Source organism: Nesoenas mayeri (genome assembly GCF_963082525.1).
Source record: "Nesoenas mayeri genome assembly, chromosome: 3".
In the NCBI taxonomy this organism is placed as follows: Eukaryota; Metazoa; Chordata; class Aves; order Columbiformes; family Columbidae; genus Nesoenas; species Nesoenas mayeri.
The window spans coordinates 38,694,826-38,719,040 of record NC_137544.1 but is presented as its reverse complement, the minus strand read 5'-3'; the positions used below and the strand labels follow the sequence as shown (position 1 = coordinate 38,719,040).

Genomic DNA, 24,215 nt, shown 5'->3' with positions numbered 1-24,215 from the left:
GGAAGGCGTCCAGACAGGTTTTGAATGTCTCCAGAGGAGACTCCACAACCTCACTGGGCAGCCTGTTCCAGTGCTCTGGCACCCTCACTGAGAAGTTTCTTCTCATATTTAAGTGGAACCTCCTGTGTTCCAGTTTGCACCCATTGCCCCTTGTCCTGTCATTGGTTGTCACTGAGAAGAGCCTGGCTCCATCCTCGTGACACTCACTCTTTACATATTATAAACATTAATGAGGTCGCCCCTCAGTTTCCTCTTCTCCAAACTAAAGAGACCCAGCTTCCTCAGCCTTTCCTCATAAGGGAGATGCTCCACTTCCTTAATCATCTTTGTTGCCCTGCGCTGGATCCTCTCCAGCAGTTCCCTGTCCTTCTGGAACCGAGGGGCCCAGAACTGGATGGACACAATATTCCAGGTGTGGTCTCACCAGGGCAGAGTAGAGGAGGAGAACCTCTCTTGACCTACTAACCAAACCCTTTCTAATACACCCCAGGATGCCATTGGCCTTCCTGGCCACAAGGGCACAGTACTGGCCCATGGTCATCCTGCTGCTTGATCATCAGCATGGCCTTGAGAGGGGCAATTGATTCACCACTGGCTAGGAACGTGGGGCTCCAAGCTGGAGCGATGCTCCTGAAGAGCTGGGTGTTCTCCTGAACTGATGCTCCTTTGCAACTTAATTGTGGAAGTTCATAATAATTTGCATAGGAGCAGAAGTGCCACAAGGCCAATTTCAGGAAGGCCAGATGCCCTTCCCTCCAGCAGGGAGCCAGCCAGAGGGCTTTGGAGTCTGGGCTGAAGGTCAGGGAAGGCTGGCTGGAAAGCTGGCTGTGCCTGCTCACCGTCTCACCCACACCTCCAGCTATGACAGCATCTCAGGAACCTTCGGTTCACCCAAGTCGTGTATGTGTGGAAAATTACATGTGTACATCGGCAATTCACAAACTGATAGGGAGGCAAGTTAGATGGGACCATCTGTAGACACCAGCACAGGACAAAGTAGTTTGTAAGAGTAGGCCAAGTAAAATGATGGAAGTGGGATCTGAAGAAAAAGGAGAAAGCAGAAATCAAGCAGCTGTTCCCCACCTGGTCTTACAGGCACATCACTTTCAAAGGCTGTTCCTCTGGCTCAAAGGCATTTTCAGGATGATGCTCTAAATAAACTAAACGTTGAAGTATCATAGGCGCCATCTAGGTATGTAACAAATATATTCTTTTGCATGTTTTTGCAGATGATTCTACTTACACATTTTTCACTAAACCATTACTATGGTATTCATAATTCTGTGGCAATAGTCACATCACAGGTTCCCATCAAACTCCTGGTGTTCCAAAGGAAAGATTTACTCACTGAATTTTGTGTTCTGACCACTCTCTGATCTCAGCAAAACTTTATAGCTTTGTCAAAACTACACTAGCCTGAAGTCTGGTGTCATCACTGAAACGAGAATGTAATTGCTAAAATACGTAAAAATATGTTGTGGTTCCTCACACTATAATTTTGTTTGCTTATTTCTGTATTCAGGATAGGCCCACTTCATGGGAATTTTATTTTACTTGATATTGCGTAAAATTCTGGTGTAGGAATGGAAGTATTCATGTGAGTAACAGTTAAGCTATATGTTAAATAAGTTTCATACATGTAAATGTTTGCAGGACTACTTTGGCTGTGTTTGATCATTATGATTGAGAAACAAGACATTAACATATTACAGAAAAAGGCTTTCTTGGCACTGATCTGCCACCAGTCTATTTAACCGAAGTTTTCCCCCTTTAACAGAAGCAGGATGAGGCACTGTCATGATTCTGTAAATCCCTGTGTGGATGTCAGTGGGAATATTCCCTGTGCTTAATTATCATTAACCTTTTCTAATCCAGATAGCCAACTTTCTATTCTTCTTGATTTTATTTTATTTTTTTTTTTTGTTAGGAAAATAAATTAATGAGGGATTCCCTCAGTTGCCTGAAACAGAAAGTACGGCATGTCCATGAACTGCAGCTCCCCGCTGACAAAGTCCAGTCACATCTAACATTGTACACATCATATATTCAAAGACTCAGCCCTGTGTCTACCTGCCCTCAGTACAAATCCTGTGACTGAAGGCTGGGTGCTGCTTCATTATGTGCAACAGGCTTCAAAGTTAAATGACCTGACAAAAGAAAAAGAAGAAGCAAATTAAAAGGCCAGGTGCAGAGGGGCTGGAGAACAACTTGGGAGCAAAGGAGGAACAAGTCTGGAAGCTTATGTAGAGTCCAGGACAGATTATATTGCCAAGGGGCTTGCAGAAGTGCTTGAGTCCTACTCGAAAAAACCTTTCTGGTGATGGGCCTGGAGTCTACACGGCTTAGAACCTGAAGCTGTGGTCAAGCAGGAGGTGACTGACGTCAGTATTGTGGGAAGAGCTGCACTGAAACCAGTTGTGTCATTTCTGAGCTTCTACACCCTGATTTAGTATTGTAATATATCCAAATTATTCTCTGTCTTTCACTGGTGATGTTTTGTAGCTCTTTGTATAAAAGAAACCTAATACAGCCAGTCAGATTTCTGGGCAAGACCCATTTCCCATAGCTGACCTTGAAACTAATAGCCCTTCTGTGCAGATATGGTGAGCCAGTGAGTGAGATGGTCCTTCATTACAGACCTGGAAACTCTCCTCTTTCCTTCAGGCATTTTCAGCAGATTAAGGCCTCCTGGGACTGCCCCAGACACAATGCTGAAAACCTGACTGGTAAAAATTCCTACTCCAAACTTCACTCCTAATTCTGTGTAAGGGATTTAACTTTGAAGTGTTTCCCATAATCCTTTAATACATTGTTAATCTGTTCAAGCAAAACGTCCAAGCAGGTTGATAAACTGAGAATAAAGAAAGGCATTTCAATAAGTTTGCGTATCAGTAGATTTGTCACGATATGGAACATAAGAGGGGAATTTCTTCCCCTTCCTGGACAAAAGTGTGCCTCCATTATCTCAAGTGGGTTAGCACAGCCTGGAAGGCCTGGTGATGAGAAGACTGGCATACAGTGTAGACGTGGGAAGATAATCAGCTGCAGGAAACACGTGGAGACTCTGAACTAAGTCCAACCACTACATTGAATGCAAAGAAGGAGAACAGGACCCGAGGAAGTAGTAAGACAGAAACAGAGGAAAATGTGCTGCTGGAGAACCGAAAACTCAGCTGCCAGTCACCACAGTGGGCAGCGTGGGACGACAGTCGGGCTGACACACGCGTTCTGGTGCCTGTACCAGACAGCAAGAACATACTGGAAACTCCTGAGAAGGGGCCTGGCTGGGGCAGGTCTGTCTTCATGGTGCAGGTCTGGGGAAAGCAATGGCAGGCAGCTGAATGCACTTCAGTCTGCCAGGGGCTTAAAAATCCCACCCTTTTCCAAGGAAGTTTCACTGCTATGCCTTTCTTTAGTCTTCCTTGTTCATCCGGAGTATTATTTCTAACACGATATCGCCCACACTGCAAATCGGGTGCCAACTCTCAGGGCCAGCTTTCGGGCTCGGTGCACGGCGAGGCTGCAGATCTGGCTGACCTCGAAGCCCCCCAGGAGGGCTACCTGGAATAAAACCGCCAGCAACGATTTCGGTGCTGCAGACTGGCACACCTGGCCGCCCCGCTCACCCACCCCGGCCCCCGCAGGCCGCGTCTCGCGTGTGTGCAGCGGTCTCACGGGTGTCTCCAGGGCCGGGGCGGGAGGCGGCAGCACCCGGCAGGCCCCGCAGCCCGCCCGCCAGCTCTGCCCGCCAGCGCCGGGTGCCCCCGCGGGGCCGGGCCGGGCCGGGCCGGGCCGAGCGGCAGGCGCGGAGGCCCCGCCGGCCCCTGACCGGCCGCGTCAGGTGACGCGGGTCACGCCGCCTCCCCCGCCCGCCCGCTCCGCCGGCAGGCTGCGCCGCGCTCCGCCGAGCGCCGTGCGGGGGAGGGGAGCGGCGGCGGGCACGGTGCGGCGCGGCACGGCACGGCACGGCACGGCGCCAGCGCGGCACCTGGGCCCCCCCGCGCCCGCGGCCAGGCGCGCCCCGAGGCCGGCCGGAGGCAGAGGGGCCCTCGCAGCCCCGCCGGGAGCGCGGCTGGCATGAGCCAGGTGCCGAGGAAGCTGCCGGAGGAGGAGGAGGGGGACGAAGAGGAGGAAGAAGAGGAGGAGATCGTGGGCTTGGCGGGCTACGCCGACGGGGCCGAGTCTTTCTCGGACGGGGACGCGGAGAGCGGCGGCGATGAGGCGTGTGAGTGTCACCCGCGGCGGCCGCAGCGGCACCGGGGGCGGCGGGGAGCGGCGCCGCGGCCGTCGTGGGGCTGCAGGAGGCGGCAGCTGCTCCCGGGGGGCCGGGGGGTCAGGCACCCGCCTCGGAGGGGCCTGCGGGTGGCAGCGAGTGCGGGGGTGGGGGGCGAGAGTGGGGCAGGGCCGGCCCCGTGTGCGCGGAGCTGGGGGCGAGGCGGGGCGGGACGGCGGCGCCGCCGGGGTTTGGCAAGGTCTGGCTGCCGGGGGTCGGGCCTGGCTGCCCGGGTCAGGGGAGAGGGCAGGGCTCCCCGGGGATCTGGGGTACGGCGGGGGTGAGCAGGGCACGAAGGAGCCGGGATAGCGGTGTGTGGGAGAGGAGGCGTCCAGAGGGAGGGCAGGCCTCGCTGGGGCCGGGGGTGGGTGATAAGAGGCTGGGCTGAGTGGGGATGCTGCGGAGGTGCGGGTGGCAGGGGACAAGGTGCTCGATGGGCGCTGCCGTGGGTCGGAGGGAGCAGAGAGCTCAGAGGCGAGGTAGCAGGAAGGGCTGGGGGGCAGGGAGGAGGCAAAAGAATTGCAGACAAATTGGTGTTTGGGACAATCTCCTTTCAGTATTTTCCACGTCTGGGGTGAGAGTTATTAATTAGTGGCCACAGCCTGGTAATGTGACTTGAGTGCGCCAAGGAGGCGGGGGGGGTTGGGTGTCAGGCTATAAAAGGCAGCGGCAACACGCAGCTCCGTGTCCAGGGCTGCGCTGCAGCTGTAGATGTCAGTCCCCAAAGTGGCAGACCCCGTTAAATGTCTGTTATAGCTGTGTCTGGGCACATGAGGACCCGCATTACTTGCTGTGTATCTTTGTTAATGTGGACGATGATGCCAGGAAGGACAGGCTCACCAGGAAAAGCAGCCTCATTCAGTAAAAAGAGGCAATGCCAGCGCAGAGCCTGTTGCTTTCATTCAGAGCCTGGATTCATTCTTCCGAGACGCATTTCACAGAGGAGCTTGGAGAATTCTCAGTATCTCATGGCAAAAAAGGAATTGCATTTTATAAGAGCATAATAAAAGGCCACATGTTTTAAGGCCACTTTTATTATTAGCATGCAGAACACTTCTTAAAGGCCCAATCCTACAGGCTGCCCTGGGAGTTATTGCATTGGCTAATGCAATTTTGAGGGGAGGGGGAAGGTCCATGCTTTGAGTATCAGCCTTCATGGTGAAAAGCTGTGGGATGCCAGGATGTAAGAGCTGTAGCTGAGATTAACTTGAAACTTACTTGAAACTGCTAAAAAAATGCCTTTATTTTCATGCAGAGAGAATATATTTCAGCATATTCCTTTAGTGCTAAAATAACTTAGCATTTTCTGTAGAGAAGTAATCCATATTCTGTCCTCAGAGGAATTTATTTCGGTATTTTTCAATAGGAACTTTGTTAGAATGCTAACAATTTCAGTTGCTTCTTCGTAGTTACACCAGATTGTTGTATTTAACAGAAATAGACCTTTACATCCTGAATAGCAGGAGAATACAGTCCATGCAGAGACCTTTTTTACAAAGGATTAAAACAAAGGGCCATTTTAACAGCCCAGATCCCCTATCTTTCTTTTTCATTCTGAAGTGTCTAGAGAAAGAGCCACAGGGCATCTGTGATGGAGGCGGTTGGAATTTGGGTCTGTGTTTTGTGTATTTAACACTGGCTGCAGGGCAAGGGGCTTTCCTTTTCCTAGTTTTTGTTCTCTCTCTTCCTGGATCTTTACACTAAGTAGTCTAAAAGTCAGTGTCACAGCCTCCACTTTCCTCTCTGCAAAGCAAGAATGGGAAGGACAATGTAATAACACCTGCAATGCGTGGCCGTTGAAAGTGAAGGGAGAAGCCAGGCTTGAAAGTAAAAACATAATTTGTGCTTGTAGGCATATAGAGGATTTCAAAACTTCCTATTGGTCATTTCTCACTCCATACTGGTTTCTTGTCTCCAGCCTGATCCATATCTCTTGTCCTCTTCTCAATCTTTTTATTTCACACATGGGGTCACATTCAGAGACCTTAAAACACTTAGTTTACAGAAAGGCTAGTCATATATTTTATATATGGCATTAAAAAGTATTTAGAAGCAAGGAAAGCCTCTGCAGAGCACCCAAGGAAGTAGCTTTAAGACATATCATTGCAGGGTGCCACACTTGTGGCAGGCTGGAACCAGGTCTTCTGGTTCTGAGACTTTTCTTTAGCCACAATAATTTCCTTCCACCAGGCATTCCTGCAATGTTTATGAACCCACAGTAGCCAAACAGCTTTCTTGCTTGCATATGAGATTTTCTGGTAACTCTTTAGGCTCAAGCCATCTATTAGCATTGAAGATGTTCGTCGTGTGTCTTCTGTAAACCTGTTGTCTTGAAAACGCTCCAAAGTGCTGCAAATATCACAGCCAAAATGCTTTATTTGGATGTTTGAAAATTGGTGAGATCTACAAATACACCTTCCAACGTGACATCTCTGTCACAGATGCCTGTGAAGCACTGATAGGCACCTGCCATGACAACTAATTGCAGCTGATGTGGAATTCAGGATGGCTTTCAAAAACTGTTTTAGTTAGCAATGTGTCTAATAGCATGAAAGAGATATTAGAGTATTCATTGAGTACTATGTGTCCTGGTGAAACAGGTCAGGACTGCTGCATGCAGTTCTCAACTCCTCAGAGCTGGGCACTTCTGCGTGTTGCAACACATGCAAGTTGCACTCCATAAGCAAGGACACCACTGCAATTACAAAAATTTTGTAAGGAATTGAGTGCTTCTCTGTGGGGAAAGTGCTTTTGGGTTTGTTAAGTTTAATTTGTGAATACTTCAAAGGATACAGCCTCTAAACAGTGTGACTTCTGTTCTCTATGGCTGCTTAGAAAAGCCAAAATATGAAGGACTGTTGGTGTGCATTAGAAACTGGCATTTTATTACATGCACTCTTGGCAGAACTGAACAAAGCAGGAAATGTGTTGCATCTCACAATAGGGAAAATTATCTTTCCCATTGCAGAATAAGAGTTTAGTGTTTCTTTTAGACATGTTATGATCTCACTCAGCGTAGCCTGGGAAGTTGCAGTGATACATCTACTGGCATTTCTGTGGCAAATTAAAGAAGGAGTTGTCATGTACTCTGCAAAGGAATGTGGGCAGGCAGCGCATCGTCCAGTTCCTTTACATATAAGGTAATCTCTTAACTCTCTCGCAGAGGAAAGCGCTATAGCAGCATTGCTATCTAGTCAGGTTTAGATGACACATATTTGCATGTCCCTCTCTTTGAACTGGCAGGATTTCAAAAGCTAAATAACAGTCTTACTAGCAACTGTATTTTTTTAGTATGGCTTTAATACAAAGCAATTTCTAGTAAGTATTACAGTCCATAAAAATCTAACAGCTTGGAATAATTTAATACAACAACGTAAAACACCAAGTTATTTAAAATATTTTTTTAGATACATGTGAGTTTTTAGCCTGTTTCTTAAAGAGAAGGGAGTTATGTAGGTAGCTTGTCTTACGGTTGTCTCATCACTGATCAGAACTTTGGAGACTACTGTCCACCTTCAACCAAATTTGGACGAAAGACATCTCAAAGATCATTAAATTCCCTCAAGTATGGAAACTGGCACTCAGAAGTGAAGAGAGACCAAAAGGGAAGTGTCCTCGGAGAAAGAGGCAAGCAGATATGCGTGTTCTGTGTGGCAGCAGCTGGCAAAGTGGTGTACGCATGTGGACGGTCTAGCCAGCCAGCACGGGTTTAGCTCCAGATTGGCCACAGCCTGTCGTACTTGGAGGATATGTCATAAGACGTACAGAAGGAAGTTGGTGTTATTGTGGTAGAGAGAGGAAGGGGACACAAAGTACAAATCCATAACAAATTAGACCTCGTAAGTTCTGTTGTGTACAAAGCAAGTGGGAGTTTTAAAAATTTTTTTGAAACATGCAATAAAGCCTCAGCCAGAAGGCTGTTCTTTATATGCCTTTATAAAGTATTTTATTCGGACTAGTTCTTATAAAGCTTTGAATAGATTGGTTTCCCTTCTGATGGCCAAAATGCAAATTGCATGACGTATGGATATATGCACACTAATGAAATTGCAACTATGCATTTGGTGGCTGTGGAAAATCTGCACGTTAGAGAAGGGATTGGGATGGAGGAAACACCATTAAATCCTGTACCTTTTGTTTGCTTTATTGGCAAGACTACACCCCCAAAACACAAAATGTTGTTACATTGTCCTAGAGCAGATGTTTATTATTCCTCTGTAGGTGTGAAGTATTGTAGACACATGTTTCTTGCAGCCACTGAAGGGTACTATCACTGTTCAGGTTGGTAGGAAGAGTAGAGCAGCGTGTTGACTGTGGATCAGCAGAAGCTGACTGTAGCTGTGTTAGGAGGATGATGTTCTTACAGAGTTACCTGTTGCTGTCTGTTTGAAGGGGTTTCACCTGTGCGGTGCTCCAGCCTGGCAGTGTTTCATGTGTGCTAGTTTACAAGGGCACAGTAAGTGGTAATGCCCGTCAAGACTTTTCAAATGTATTTAAAATGGGTAGGATCCCACCAATAGTGAGTTTTCAACTGCTGTCCGTCACTGTGGTGACAAGAGCCCACGTGGAGTGGTATGGCTGCTCACAAGCCAGTAGATGGTGCCAAGAGGATGTTCTGTGCCAACACTACAAGACCTTCTGTTGAGAAGCCCTGATTCTCCATGAGTGTAGCTCAGGAGGCACAAAATGAGGTGAACAAGGTTCTGTGCCCTCCTGGCAGGCACATCCTGCACTTGCATTTCTGGAAGTTGTGAGTGAGGCTTGAGGAACACAAGAGGATGGATGTGATCACCACCCCTGGGTGCAAAACATGCTCCAAGGCAGAGGATTCCTTCAGGCTTTCCAGGTTTTTCAGCCCATAAGGCTATATAATAAATTGACAGGGACAAAATGTTGTGGCTGAGGTTTCTTGGTCAGGATTTTTGTGCTTTTGGAGTAAAGTTGATCACTTAAAGTATGCAGGGCACATGGAGGAAGGATGCATATGAACAAATGTGTGCCGGTTTTCTGCAATTCAAAATTTCTCCCAGCAGAAAAAGACAAGGAAATGCAATTATGTTGTGCTCTAAATGATGTTGAATAGTCTGTGCTGCAGTGGGTGGGAGGTCTGCCTGACAGCTACTGTGTTTAGCCTTGTGTCTCATCAGTATTTTAAACCTGAGCACTGCGTGCTCTGAGCCTTACTCTGCACATTTGGCCTGGACAACTAATTTTTTTGCATTGCTTGTGTTTGATGCTGCAGACAGGATATCACAGAGTGGTTCAAAAGCTTTTCACATCTATGTGCAGTAGTTTTCAGCTGGGACATTTCAAAGTTATGGCCCAATAAATGCAGCAATTGAGACTGTTGTAGTTGTTTTGATTAGAGATACCTGAAGCTGGTGTGCTTACAGGTGTGGATAGCTGTACACTCATGTCCTTACAGATATAACAGTATCGTTTACTCCCATAGCTACCTTTGTGCTAATATAATTGCATCAGCACAAGAAAATGTTCTGCTTCAGTGGTACCAGTTTCAAACTGGGGTAGGTAACACAATGAAATCACTGTGTTCCCAGGCCTTTGTTTTGCAAATAGGCAGGGGATATGCTGTAATCTTATTTATTGGATAACAAACTTTTACAGGTTGTGACACAAATTATTCAGTAGCAGGTGAAATCCTAACTACCTTAGAAAAGGACTCCTCCTGAGCTCTGTACCGTGTTGTAAGCCCCAGCACAGAGGAATTGTTTGCCTGCTGAGTTATCCCCATAGCTCCTGAGATATGTGATTTAATTTATTTTAGAGGAATGAAGCCTTTGTGTAGCCTTAGGAAGATCGCACAGATGCAGCTGACACAAAATTACTCCTTTCTTCCAGCAGTGTGATGTAGCTATCAGTTGACAAGGGTGTTTGTTACTGGATTATATTTGTTGTAGGTTGGGTTAGAATGTGTGTGGTTTGGTGTTAATTACAGTAAAATTAGGTATTTTAGGTTTTCTGTGTGTGATAATACATTTTTCACATATAAACTGAGTGATCAAACCTTCTGCGGTAGTATGTGTCTTGCAGGTGAGACGTAGGTTTTCTGATAGTAAGGGGCAAGTAATTCAAGTTAAAATGCCTGTAGCATTAGCCTCTAAGCTTAAAAATTGGGAACATTTGCATAACTCCAAGTAAGAATGTAATGAAAATAGATGTCAAATGTATGTTATCTGACAGTTATTAATTATATTGCCATAGTATATGACTTTTCTTGTTGTGTGGTTTTATTCAGTCTTGGATTTCAATGATCCCTTCAGTACTGAAGTTAAGCCAAGAATCCTGCTCATGGGATTGAGAAGAAGTGGGAAATCTTCCATTCAGAAAGTTGTCTTTCACAAAATGTCACCAAATGAGACTCTGTTCTTGGAAAGCACAAACAAGATCTGCAGAGAGGATGTTTCCAACAGCTCCTTTGTCAACTTTCAGATATGGGATTTTCCTGGGCAAATTGACTTCTTTGACCCTACGTTTGACTATGAGATGATCTTCAGAGGCACTGGAGCACTGATATTTGTTATTGATTCTCAGGTAAAAAAAGGGGATTTAAGCTACCTTTTTATTTTCTTCCTTCAGCAATAGACAAATGGGTTGAAAAGCACAATTTTTTTCAAAGCAAATGAATAACTTGCATCACAAAAACACACATTAAAAGAAAGTAATTAAAACTTGAAGAGCTGCTCAGTTATTTTTGATCTCTCTCTGCAGTATGTTCAAAAGTTAGCTAATTTGCTTTAACATCTCGAGGTTCTTGCTCAGACTCCTGAATGCTGAGAACATGAGGCTGGTGCACATGCTGGCTGGAGTATCAGGCTTCTACTTATAAGAAATAAAAAAAATAAGCTGCTGTTGAACTGTAGTGATATTTAAGTATCCTAAAGTTTTATATATATTTTTAAGAACTTTCCTACAGTTGTAGCTTTTCTTTTTCCTTTCATTAGGATGATTACATGGAGGCATTAGCTCGGCTGCATCTTACTGTGACCAGAGCCTATAAAGTGAATCCAGATATCAACTTTGAAATCTTCATCCATAAAGTGGATGGTTTATCTGATGATCACAAGATCGAAACGCAAAGAGATATTCACCAGAGGGCAAATGATGACCTTGCAGATGCTGCATTGGAGAAGATTCATCTCAGGTGAGAAAAGCTCCTGTATAGCGCATCTTAAAGAGGAGAACAGCTTATTTGACAAGCTACTATTTTCTGTTCTCTTGAAGCAGCAGGCAACAAGCTATTGGTACATGAAGGAAAAGGATAAACAGAGACATTGCATTTGACCTGAGCCAAACTAAGTGTTATATTTCTGATTGCTGTCTTGGAAGGAGAGATGTACCTAAAAACAAATAACAAATATGCCAGAGTCCTACCAGTTTTTGCTGCAGCTGCTGCCTTGAAATAAGTTGCTTGGGTAGCGGCAGCAACGAGTAGAGCTCCAGGTAGTAGAGTGTATATGCTACCTACATAATTTTTAGCTTCTTTGAAACCTCTTTGCTTCACAGTCCCCTCCCAATCCATAGTCCTCCTTGCTGCAGCCTGCTTGGAGCCACTTGGGAAGACAGGTGCTGTATCTTTGCTTTATGTCTGCTGATAAAGCAGGTTGTTGTAGAAAATAATGAAAAATAGTGGAATTCTGCAGACTGGGAACTAGTGGACATGACGTTGTCATGTCTTTCTTAGCATTTAAAGCCAAGTACAAATGCATTAGAAAGAGAGACCAGCTCTGTGACCATGCCAGCTCTTTAGAGCTCTTAACAACTTGACTGCATCGTTACATTGATAAATGTGTCAACAACTTTCAGAAAGTAGATCGCAACAGACGTACTCGGTAATATTCCTTTCCTGCAATTCGAAAAATACTTTCATAAGAATACCAAGGTGGGAATTGCATCATGAAGTTCTTCATTGAGGTCTATTTTGCAGTGTCTAGTGTTTGTTTGGTTTTTTTGGTGTAGAAATGAAGTCCTATGCTTCAATCATAACATGTGACTTTTAATCACAAGAGGTAATTGCATAAGTGTAGGCACTTGCTGTTTGACAACATTTCATTTCACTCATATTATGAAAGGTACATCATGTTCACAGTATGTGGCTAAAAGGAAAATGTGGTGACCTTTTTTCCAGCTTTTATCTGACAAGCATATATGATCATTCTATATTTGAAGCATTTAGCAAAGTGGTACAGAAACTGATCCCGCAGCTCCCAACACTGGAAAACCTGCTTAACATCTTTATTTCAGTAAGTACTTGTTATATTTTGTCTGTAGATCTGGCTATGTCCACCATGTGTGTTCAGATATTCTGTTCACTGCCTTCTAAGAGATTATGAGCAATGTGAACTCTCAGAAAAATTAACAAACCTTAGTTGAAATGCACCCACGTGCAGCTTGGCCTCATGTCCCTGTCTATTCCTATAGTGTTGCTGAGCTGCTGAGGTACAGTATTTCCCAAATTACATCAAGTGGGTTAGCAGCCATCGCTTTTCTGCTCACACATTAATCTGAATGTTGCAAAGGTCTGTGCTGCATGCATTTGTTTAAGTAGTACTTAAAATTTGTGTGAATGAATTTTCAAAGGAACATCAGCTAACCTGACTTCTTATGGAGAACTTCCTAGAATTAATTCTACTATGTATCACAGTTTAACCCACTGAAGAAAACCTTCTCGAAGTTTTTAGAGGTAGAGTCCATCACAACTTCCACAGTTACTCCCGAGGCCAATTAGAGAGCTTTGTATATCTAGTGGCTTGTTACCATTCTGGAGGTAATTGCTGCTCTGCTCTTCCTGGAGGTGCGGTCCTTTCGTCTCCTTTGTGCTGGTTCTGACACTTACCTGTTCCCTCCTGGAGTCACTGACACACACTATTGCACTGTTTCATGTAGTTAAAAATAAGCCACTGAGGAATCCAACATCCTCTTGTTTTAGCACAAGATAAAAGGTGGGAACGTGTGGCCATGAGCAAAGGTGAACACAGTGAAAAGGGATAACTCCCTATTTTGGTGGTGGTTAGATCATAGCAGCTCCTGAAACTGTACCCTTTCACACAGTATTCTAATTTTGCACCTTGCATCTAGCATCTATTTGTTAAGTTTCAATTTGGAGCAAGGTATTTGCTTTTGCCTTTTTGTAGCTTTGAAGTAATGAAATTATTTAATATCATTCAACAGCCTGTAAGATAAAATTAGACTTCACAGTTTCTCAGTGTAGGGTGTGAAAATGGAGAGAGAAAACAGTTGGATGTGTTGCTGAAAGGGAGAGCTAGGATTAGAGGAATGTCTGCCAAAACTTACTGTCTTACTATTAAGGAACAAATGATGCTATTTCATAATGAGTGGTTCGTTATAAAGATCTGTTTCTACCAAAATGACTGGACTGTATACCAGTTATCATCCAGTCTTGAACTCTACTTAGGATGGAAGAGTAATGAAGGAGTTTATGACAGCAGTTCTGGAGCAACTGGATATTGATTATGCTACACAGCCTTAAAGAGAAGGCTGAGTGGTAGTCTTCCTTGTGCCAGAGTCACCTCAGTCATTGTGAGTCCTATCTCTGTATGGGGTCTTCTCACTGTCTAGAGTCAGTGAAGAATTCAGCAAACCACCAGATGAATCAAGCACAAACTGCTTCCTGAATGACTGGTGACAGTCGCCTCTGTCTCTGGAACACCCAGAAGGCAGCTCCAGTAGTATCTAGAATATCCGACGTAATTTCTAAAGGAGAACAAGTCTTTCAAATGAATGGGAAGTCCAAAAAAGTGTGAGAGGTATTCTATTTCCCCTATTCAATAGGGGAAACAGTCTCAGACTGTTTCTTAGCTCCAAATAGAGCAAAATCCAGTTTGTTGATGACCTCTGCCAAGGTGTAGTTGCATCTCTATGTCCTCAACATGCTTGCTGTCTGGTTTTACAAGTATCTTCTGTCGTTATAAGAGAGACTCGGAATGACTCTATTTGCAACCATGACAAGACTGAACTTTATTCTCCAGCACAGAATTAGGTAGCAGATGCCTCTTTGGCAAATTAGTGACAACAAATCTTGACATGGATTTTGGTCATGCCTTACCTCAGGAAGCCAGTCTGCTGGATATCAGAGTGTGGGTGTGTTGGTGTTCTAGTTTGGGTTTTGCAGCAAGATTCATGAGGATTTGCTTTCATTTATGCCATAAAAACTTCCAACACGAAAAGATGATGATTACAAAAATACATCTGTGATCACTCTTGAGTTCACAGCAGGTTTTTGCCTAACTTTGTAGTGCCACAGTGTGTTAGCTTGTACATCTGAGGAACCACCAGTGTGATAATACCGCTTCTACGTTCTTTAATGTAACTGTTTGTAAAGCATAAAATGATGGTTGGTTGGCATTCAAAACCCCTGTAAATCTTACCTGACTAACACTCTATCAGCTTCATATAGAAGGATGTCTGGTTTTTAATTATTGTGGGCTTACCAAGCAATCAACTGGTGTGACACAGGAATGTGGATTTTCATTTTAGGGTTGCTGGGGTTTTTTTGAGGGATGTTAAAAAATATGCATTAAAAGCAATGAGTTATTGTGGTAAAAATAAAATTAAAAACACTTTTGTTTATTTAATTATTTAATTTTCATAATATGTAAATTCAAATGTAGTATTTAAAATTAAAGTTCATTCACAAAAATCTGCTGTTTGCCACAAGACCTTTTTAAATAACTACAAAATTCATTCCTAAGTGTAAGTGACTGGTGATGTCCTGTAAGTTCTTTTAAAAATTACTTTTGTAGGGCCAAATTCTGGCTTACTTTTCATACTTCCAAGAGGAAGAAGATAGGCCCATTTACCTAACCTAGGAATTGGAGTAATACTACCAGTTGTACTGAACTCATTCCATTTGAATAATAGAAACTGCCTTCTACTTGATCAGCCTCAATATAGTTGGCAAACATGGCTTGAATTTCAACTACCTCATGGATTTTACTTATCCGAAATAAAATCTCATATATTCATTGCTGAAGATTTTTCTCAGTGACTCCCTTGGTTCAGATTAGCCATGGAATACTCTTACATTGATGCAGAGTACTTGATGATGCTTCTAGCACATGTTGCATCTTCTTTCCAGGCTGCAGCGTTGTGTCAGAGATGACTTGCTTATTCTGGCCCTGCTGTCATTGACATCAATGGCAGCTGCTGGCCTTTGTTTCTCTAATAAGGAACCCTCCTGCTCTAGCAAGAGAAACAGTTGATTTCTTATTGTCATTTTCCCTGACTGCGCATTAATGACATAACGTCTCTTTGAATAGTATTTTTTACCCACTATTTCCTGATTTATTTATTTTTTTTAAATGACTTGTAATTATTGTTTTTACTGGTATTTTTTTTTTCCTTGAGTAATTTAATCACAAACGTTCTGGCAAATGCTTTGCTATTTCAGTTAAAGTTGTACTAAAAACCCTGGCAAACTTTTTAAACTGTCATTGCAAGTACAGGCAGGCTGCAGCAGCCACACGTCTGAGATGGAAAAATCACTTCTCATTATTGTATTGTCACCATCATCTTAATAATTTAGGGTACATCTTACCTGTACAGCTGAAAACATCACTGTCTCTCTTTAGATAATACAAAATTTTATAATTGACTCCTTATGAATGACACTACAGGGCTTGAGTTCCAATTTCTTTTGTCTAAAAATATGTGTATTTTCAAATACGTATTTTTGCAATGAGTTATGGCTATATACTTATGATATTTGCAGGTGAATCTTGTGATTAATCTTATTTGACAGCATCTCTTGAAGTATGTGAGGTGCTGTCAGAATTATTATTTAAAAATTGAGAGAACTATTACATGTGGCCAGAATAACCAAAATAAATATGCACACATTTTTGTTCTTAGTGCTCAAAGAATGTAGGCTCATATAGCCCTGTAGGCTGAAAGGGACCTTTAGGGATCAGCTCCTGCTCAGTCACGCCAGTAGGAACAGGTTGCTCACGGCTGGGTCCAGTCCAGCTTTGTGTATCTTCAAGGATGGAAACTCTACAACCTCTCAGGTCAGCGTGTTCCCAGCGTTTCACCACTTCCATCCTAAACTTTTATTTTCTTGTATCTAGTCAGTATTCTAGCTTGTGCCTTTTGCCTTTTCAGTGCTACAATGTTGAAGGACAAGAGAGTTTGGCTCTGTCTTCTGTGCACCCTTGCATTAGGTATTTGTACGTAGCAATGTACCTTTTCTTCTTTGGGCTGAACAAGCTCAGTTCTCTGAGACTCTCCTTGTACATCATGTACTTCAGCCCAGGTACCTAAGGTATCCACAGTGTATACTTTGATTTGAATAGTTCTTTCACGAAGGAATAACCAAAATGTGCCACTCATAGTCTTTTCCATAATGAAATGCAAGAAATTCGCCTCTCTATGCTATTATTACTGATGGGTGTTTCCAGTCTTAGTTGTATGTGTGATCGTGGCAGAATTAAGCTTCTTCAAGAAGCAAATGCCCCAAATATTGCTGGCCATTGTTCAGTATATCATACTTAGGGCTGACCTTTCCCTGCCTTTTTCAGGAAATTTGAAAAGTGAGAGGATCACTTTAGATTCTTACGTGTTAAATAGTTGACTTAGGAAAGAACAAAAAAGGAAAAGTTCTGCAAGTACACGGGAAGCTGAAGCTATTAAAACTAGTTAGGGGTTTTCAGTATTTTTTTTGGTAGTTACAAAACTGTTGTGGCAGCAGTCCCACACCATATTAAAAAGGGAAGCCCATAAATGGATAAAATTCCGTTTGATGGGAGAAAGTTGCTTCTCTTCCTGTGTAAGTGGATTCTGAAGCATATTTTATAGCTTGAGCTTTAGCAATATTGAGAAATTGCCCTTTGTGTTCATGGTGGGACAGCTGCCCGGGTGCAGTCCCTTGATATCAGCAAGCAAAGCTACTGTTTTCGGTTAAACGGTACACATATTTTCCTCTTTTCTTTCCCTAAGAAGCAGAGGCTTATGGCAGTTTGCTTATCTACACTGAGAGCATGAGCTAGCATTCCTGGCTGGCCGCTGAGAGCTGCAAATACAATACATCTCCAGTACGGAGAGAGTCTTAATCAGCTTGGCAGGATGACAGGGACATAGCTGTCATCACATCAGCAAGCCTTAGAATTACAAACATGGCTTTAACCACCACCACCACCAATACTACGTGGAAACTGAAAGAGCACTGTCAAAATACTGGTCTTTCTTTCTGTGATCTTAAAAGATGTTCTAAGGAACCGGACGGTAAAACAGCTACAGACCCTGATGAGACAATTTCTTAATTTCCTGGAGAAATTAGTTCCTGAACACTACTGCCTTCTTTGTCTATCCTTTCCTTTCCTTGTTTCTACCTTCTTATATGTCCGGCTAAAATAACTTTAAATCACGTCTCTCTTCTTATGTCCATTGTTACAATCAAAAACCCAAAAGCTTTATCTTAGAAGATTTCCCCACATAGGCACACATTTTTCACTGAAAATAAAATGTAATCTCTCCAGATGTTTTCCAGAGAGTGGAATTTTGGGACTGTATCTTGGCATTATGTCTGCTCAGAGGCAGAAACTGTTGGAAGGTCTGTGAGCATTGTGGTTTGCTACAAATATGACATTGCTGTATGTGCAGTTCTTTCAAAATGAGCTTGGTTGCAGCTTAACTTCCACTTCTTCAGCCTAGATTTTTGTATAAGAGGCAAGTAGGGGAACAAAAAAGCTTGGTATTCATTTGAAGACATGGCTTCCATTTTATTTTTCTTTCTTCTTTTCTTAAATAGAATTCTGGGATTGAAAAAGCATTTCTATTTGATGTAGTCAGTAAGATCTATATTGCAACGGACAGTACTCCAGTGGATATGCAAACCTACGAGCTCTGCTGTGACATGATTGATGTTGTGATTGACATTTCTTGTATATATGGGTAAGTAAATTGGTAATGTTTTTCATAAAACTGTGTACCTAGAGTCTGAGCAGCCTCAGAATTAGAATGATGTGGGTATAAACAATAATGAGAATGTTTAATTTGCCAGAGTAATTTGTCAAGACAGGGGAGAAGGAGGAAACAGCAAGCCTCTGACGTACAGATCCCCTGCCAGCAACAAGTACTGTTCCCTGCCCAGGGTCTTTTGTGAACACTTTCCTCTTTCTATGCTAATAATTTTATTTGGAGGAAGGAGTGGGAAGTAACCAACCTAAAATAAAATGAAGCATTATCTTTTTATTGCCAAGGGATGAATCCAACAGAAGGATGCATCCCCAAAAAAAGTGGGGCCATATTTAGCTTTCTTTAATAGCTAGTGGCCTCTACTGGCCTCAGAGAGCTGCTTCACTCTTGCTTCAGTTCTCTGTTCATCCTCTTTTTTCCTACATTATCTTTGTGGGTTTTTTTCAGTTTCCTCTTCTTATGCATTAGCAACTGGAGATCTCCTGGGGTAGCATGTACATCTCCTTGCAAGTTATGTTTAAAATGGCTTGGCCCTTGGCCAAATGTGATGCCAGCTATTCCTGTGGAAGGCAGAGGCACATAAAAAATGAGTGCATGAAGATACATAGACTTGTAGGCTAAACCACAGCATGCTTAGACTGTGGTAGTCTTTGGTAGCCTTGCATTCTTACCCATTGATGGATATCCTGCACTCTTGGAGGAAGGTACAAGGGAGGATCCTAACACAGATGTGCAATACGCATTAGAGTTTAAAAAAAACCAGAAGATTTTTGAATACCTTTCTAAAATTTCTTAAGATTGTATATTCTACTCTGTGTTTCAAATTTTGGAGTCAAGTCACTTCAGTAACTGTACAAGAACTTGAGTTTTACAGAGGTATACAGTAAAGGGTGCTCATTCTGTGGCATTTTTTGGTACCATTATCTGTACAACATCACTTGTGGGGAGCTCTGTTCACAAAATGTCATCCTGCCACTGTCTTTGTGTAACCATTTAGCATTTAGAAATCTGCTTGCAATGTTTTTAGCTATAAAGACATTATGTTAGTTTCTTGTCTTTTGTTCCTGGAGCATCTGTGGAACTTGCTACCTTAATATATTATTGATACTCATTGTTTTGGGAGATCAGTGATTAACTACCCACAAGATCTGTGTGTGGATTCAGGAATGAGTCTAAAATTACAAGGGACAAAACTAATACCTATCTGGAGGCGATCAAAACCCGCCTGGATGCCTTCCTGTGTAACCTCATCTAGGTGTTCCTGCTCCAGCAGGGGGATTGGACTAGATGATCTTTCGAGGTCCCTTCCGATCCTTAACATTCTGTGTGATTCTGTAATACAGTGATCATCATGACACATTATCTGTGAAGGAGAAATTTCATGAAATGATGTTGCAAAAGCCAGCATCTTGTGAGGAAAGTCTCATGATGGCTTGAACTGAGAGTCAGCTCCCACTGCTCAAGCAAGGTTACTGAATCTGGAATTATCAGCACAGACTTACTGGTTCACATGTTTTAGATAAAGTTGTAATATAGTGCATTGATTAAAAGAAAACACAACCTTGTGGTAAATGGTTGTTAACTAACAGAGCTAAAAATAAGGTGCCAGTTCAGGTACTTGGCAAACAATCCAATTTCTAGCCCTAGATCTAAGATTTGGGGTGTAATTGGATAAATGATTTAATCTTTATGTCTTCTTAGTTCACATAGTGTGTAGTTTGAAGAAGAGTCTCCTTGAAAGGCTAAAATCAAAATTTCATGAAGTTTGAGATTATCTGGTGAAATGACCAATGTGGGTATTTTTTGTTACCTCTTTTCTTATTTGTTTGTTTGAATATTGTGTTTTAGGCTTAAAGATGATGGCACTGGAACACCTTATGACAAAGAATCAATGGCAATCATAAAACTGAACAATACAACTGTCCTTTATTTAAAAGAGGTGACAAAATTCCTTGCTCTTGTTTGTTTTGTCAGAGAAGAAAGCTTTGAGAGAAAAGGTATTTTTCCCTTTTCTAGTATTGCTTTACTTTATGTTAGCGAGTTAATTCATTAACTGTGGTTGTCATTAGCTGGTAACTGTCTCTAGCTGCATCACAATATTAAAGGTAAGTACAGCTTGCCAGAGCATACATAACATGTTTAAAGGCATGAAGTATTTGTGTTGGCATTAAGGTAAAATGAAATCATAAATGTATTTGACAGCTTTTTGATATGAAAGCTTATGAAAGTTTACATCCAACGCAGTAAAGCTTCCATCTGCAACAGTAGAATGTGTCAGTTTATCTTGGCTAACGTCGATTTCTACCTGTTGATGCCAGAATATGCATTTGGAACAGCTTGCATGCCATAACTAAGGGAAAATTATTGAAACTGGCTGATAGAAGTATGTTCTTGTTTTTCTCATCTCTGAGAGGAGGCTTTTAGAAAGCTTGGGATCTAGGTGGCTTTCATATTTTGCAGTTGAAGTGTTTAAAGTTTCTTGGTTATCTCTCTGACCCTGGTCAAGGTCAATACTGAAAGCATATTTTCTGACTGTTCTGCTCGCTGGCCTGTTGTTCACTGAGTTACTGGTCTTAGTGAAATGCCCGGGGACCAGAACTGAGTGGTGGAAAAAAGCGCTGTCACCTGGGACTGTGTCCCCATCCTGTGATGTGAACTCACAACCAGCGTTGGTGTGTTTGTGAATGCAGCACTCACGCCGTGTCTGCTGGGCCATCTGACAGGCTATTTAGCTTTTGTTTTATAGAGCTGCTCAAATTTCTCTTTCATGCCCGTACCACCTTTATTATCTATGAATGTTAGATGTGTTCACTTTTTTTTCTGCTATAAGCATAGGAAATATTACTTTGACAGACCTACTGACAACAGTTTCAGAAAAGACACTGTGTTGAATAAACACCCATTAGAGTTTGTCCACAGCTGTGTCAGGTTGTTGTGTCTGTATAGTTTGGAACACTTTGTGCTGCAGCCTGTACTCCTTTAGCAGTACAGTTCTGGTATTAAAATGCAGATCAGCTTTTGGTGCCTGGTGACTTCCACGTAATATTTTGTCTGAACTCTAAGGAGAGGGACAATAATTCCTGGAAAAAAAGAGTGTAATACAGTGGATTTAAACCACTTAAAATATGTATCATCTCCTGTTAGGGAGAGTGAAGTGGAAAACACTGCAGTATTTGAGTTAAGAAAGCTTATGGCATTAACCTTGAATGAGTTCATAAGCTCAGTACCAAAATTCTAAAATTGTATTATGATATTACACAATTGTGGCACCCAGTAAGTCTTCCAGTTGCCTACCAATATGGCTTTACAGCCTTTCTGTGGGATCACATTCAGCCCACTCACACGGTAATGCTATCTGCCTGTTATGTATATATGTCATCTAACAGCGTGTCTACTGTGTTATTTTTCAGTTACAATGTAAGACGAAGTATAGCTGTCTGTTATTTGGTAATATTTCTATCAAGTATTCATTTAAAAGCTTATGCATTGTCAGAAATGAAAATTCTTTGATTACTAGATGCTACTTATTTTTATCACAGTCTGTAAAGCAAATTTACAAAATGACACCATAGTTCATGACATTTTAATTTTTCTGAGCACTTCTTCAAAACTCTTTATTAAGTTAAAACTTTGTTATCTGCCAATAAACTTCTATTTGCTTTCTCTTAAGACTAATAAGCATATTTAATATTGGCTATAATATGAAGCTATAACGCTTACAGAATTATTTGTATTTATCAAATGTGCTTTTGCTTAGCGCAGAAAAAAATGCCTGGAAAATTCACTGATTATGACCTCCAGAGAGAGAGTATGATATTTCACTGTGTGTAGAAAATAACCATTTTTTTCATTACTTAATTTGTATAAATGTCTTTATTAATATGGAAAACATTTCTGTCTCTGTAGGATTAATAGACTACAATTTCCATTGTTTTCGAAAAGCCATACAAGAAGTATTTGAAGTAAGAATGAAGGTAGTAAGATCTCGAAAACATCAAAGCCACATGCAGAAAAATAAAAGACCCACTCCCAATGGGACACCAAGAATGCCACTGTAACTGAGGTTTTCTGGCAACGTAGCAAGCAAAGTTTTTGTGAAGTTGATATGACTTCTGCATCTCATTGCACTGAGTGAAGAGGAAAACAAACGGAACTGATGTATTATATGAATTCTCCCTGAATGTTCAGAAAGCACTGTTTAAATATTTTTATCCAATCAGTTTTTTTCATATAGTGAGCACTTTGAGCAAAATGTTGTATATATAAGCGTTGAGGTGAACACTTGTAAGAATTTTCTTAATATATGCTGTAAACCTTTTTCATGTCATATTAAGAAAAAACAGCTGTGACAGAAATACTGGGTACATAATTTGCACTTTTTTATGTTTTCCTTGTGGAGTTGGACTTTGATAAACTCAGTTTTTATGGTGATTTTGATGCATGGTGTCAGGTAAAATGTATGCTGTAGTTTATTTACCTGCTACAATCAAATTGGTTAGTAAACAATTCAGAAAACTTGGTGCAATGCTTTTTAAAATTTGTGACAGCTAATACCTAACATACAGATCGAATTTCGTATATTTTTCAATTTGTAAATTGAATAATTTTGAAGTATTACAGCAATAAGCACCTTACCAGGGATCATAACTGGAAGGTAAATATTAGCTTTTATAAAACAGACTTTTGGCCAGATTTCATCCAGAGTTCTCCATAACACTGGTCATGCCCTCTGTTGGGTCTGGTTTTATGATTTACCTCAGCATACACCACTAAAATACCTTTCTATAAAGATAATTGTTTTGTAAAATGGCTTTGTGTTGCACCGGTATTTTTATAAGGTTTCGGAGGAGGGTGTTGTATCCAAAAGGTTGAATTTACATTACTAAAGTTTGTTTTGAGAACCTGCACATCTACAGTTGGTACCGTGAAGAATCTGTATTTATTTCCACCCTGACATTCTGATGTACTGATAGAAGTTCTAAGGATGTGAGCACTGGGTTCTGATTCCCTATAATAGGGGGTACATCTGTGATTGAAATCAAGTGGAGACCATTAAAATGAGGACTGGACAATCTACCTGCTGTAGTAATCAGCATACATCACTATTTTTTATTTTAATATTGAATATGGGCAGATTCGTCACTGGGTCAGCGAGGACAGCAGAGTACTCAAACGTAAAAACAAGTAAAACTTGCTTTCTGAGTTCTGTATTCACTCGTTTTGTTTAATCAATTATACAAAATAGTAATTTCTAGTTAGAAGAGGAACATCTTTTTTTCCCCAGTCCCACTGCAAACCAATTGCACGTGTGGTCCGCTGGTGTTGTCAGCGGCTCTTGGGAGCGGGAAGAGTAAGAGGGAGGCAGCTTGTTAGACACCAGCAACGGGTAAGGGGACTCTGCCTCACTCATTCATAGCTCGTCTGCTAAGCTTGTGTCTCTCTGGAGACACAAGAGAAGATGGAATTTGAACGTTTTGTCTTAGGCGAGGTAAGGCATAATGAGTGTTTGTCAGGGAGCTCAGAGCCCCCAGTGTTTGCTTTCTTCTGTTGAACACGGAAGGGTTTAACCCATGGTAAGCAAGTCTAAATTCAGTTGTGGTTTGGATGCAAATGCGGAGTTTCTGGATGCTGTTTCCTGACACATCTTGAGGCTCTAGCACCATACTGAATACACAAGCTGGGAGAGCTGGTTGGCATGAACGCAGAGGCTCCCTACGCAAACATCTGCCAAAAGGGGGACCAGTAGTCTCCAAGCCGTTTACTGCTGCCTGGTACGTGTGACTTATCTTTTGGAACAAATTGGCTCTTCTGGCATGAGTCTGTTGAATATATGTGGCGTTCTTAGAGAAAGGTGCTAGTCAACTGATGGAGCTCAGCGCCATCAAGGCTCACTTGGGAAGTAACACCGTTCCTGGTGCTCAGGAAGGTGAGAAACACTGAGAACATCCAGAAGTACTGGTCTTGGTGCCACTGTGAAGGGTAGTGACAACGG

At 42.2% G+C, this 24,215-nt stretch overlaps 1 protein-coding gene across 1 annotated transcript; it reads left to right on the top strand.

The window, feature by feature from the left end:
- Nucleotides 1-3,908: 3,908 nt before the first annotated feature.
- Nucleotides 3,909-23,957, top strand: RRAGD (Ras related GTP binding D). The gene is made up of 7 exons (XM_080342909.1): nt 3,909-4,225; nt 10,530-10,825; nt 11,236-11,435; nt 12,420-12,534; nt 18,057-18,199; nt 20,072-20,220; nt 22,130-23,957. Exons 1-7 carry the CDS (start codon nt 4,078-4,080, stop codon nt 22,279-22,281), a joined length of 1,203 nt encoding a protein of 400 aa, XP_080199035.1. The 5' UTR covers nt 3,909-4,077; the 3' UTR covers nt 22,282-23,957.
- Nucleotides 23,958-24,215: the final 258 nt, after the last annotated feature.

Bases quoted from the DNA above. Each gene is read 5' to 3' on its own strand.
- RRAGD (XM_080342909.1), top strand. From the start codon at position 4,078: ATGAGCCAGGTGCCGAGGAAGCTGCCGGAGGAGGAGGAGGGGGACGAA. The intron at 10,826-11,235 runs GTAAAAAAAGGG...TCCTTTCATTAG, and splicing joins TATTTGTTATTGATTCTCAG to GATGATTACATGGAGGCATT. The intron at 12,535-18,056 runs GTAAGTACTTGT...TTTCTTAAATAG, and splicing joins TGCTTAACATCTTTATTTCA to AATTCTGGGATTGAAAAAGC.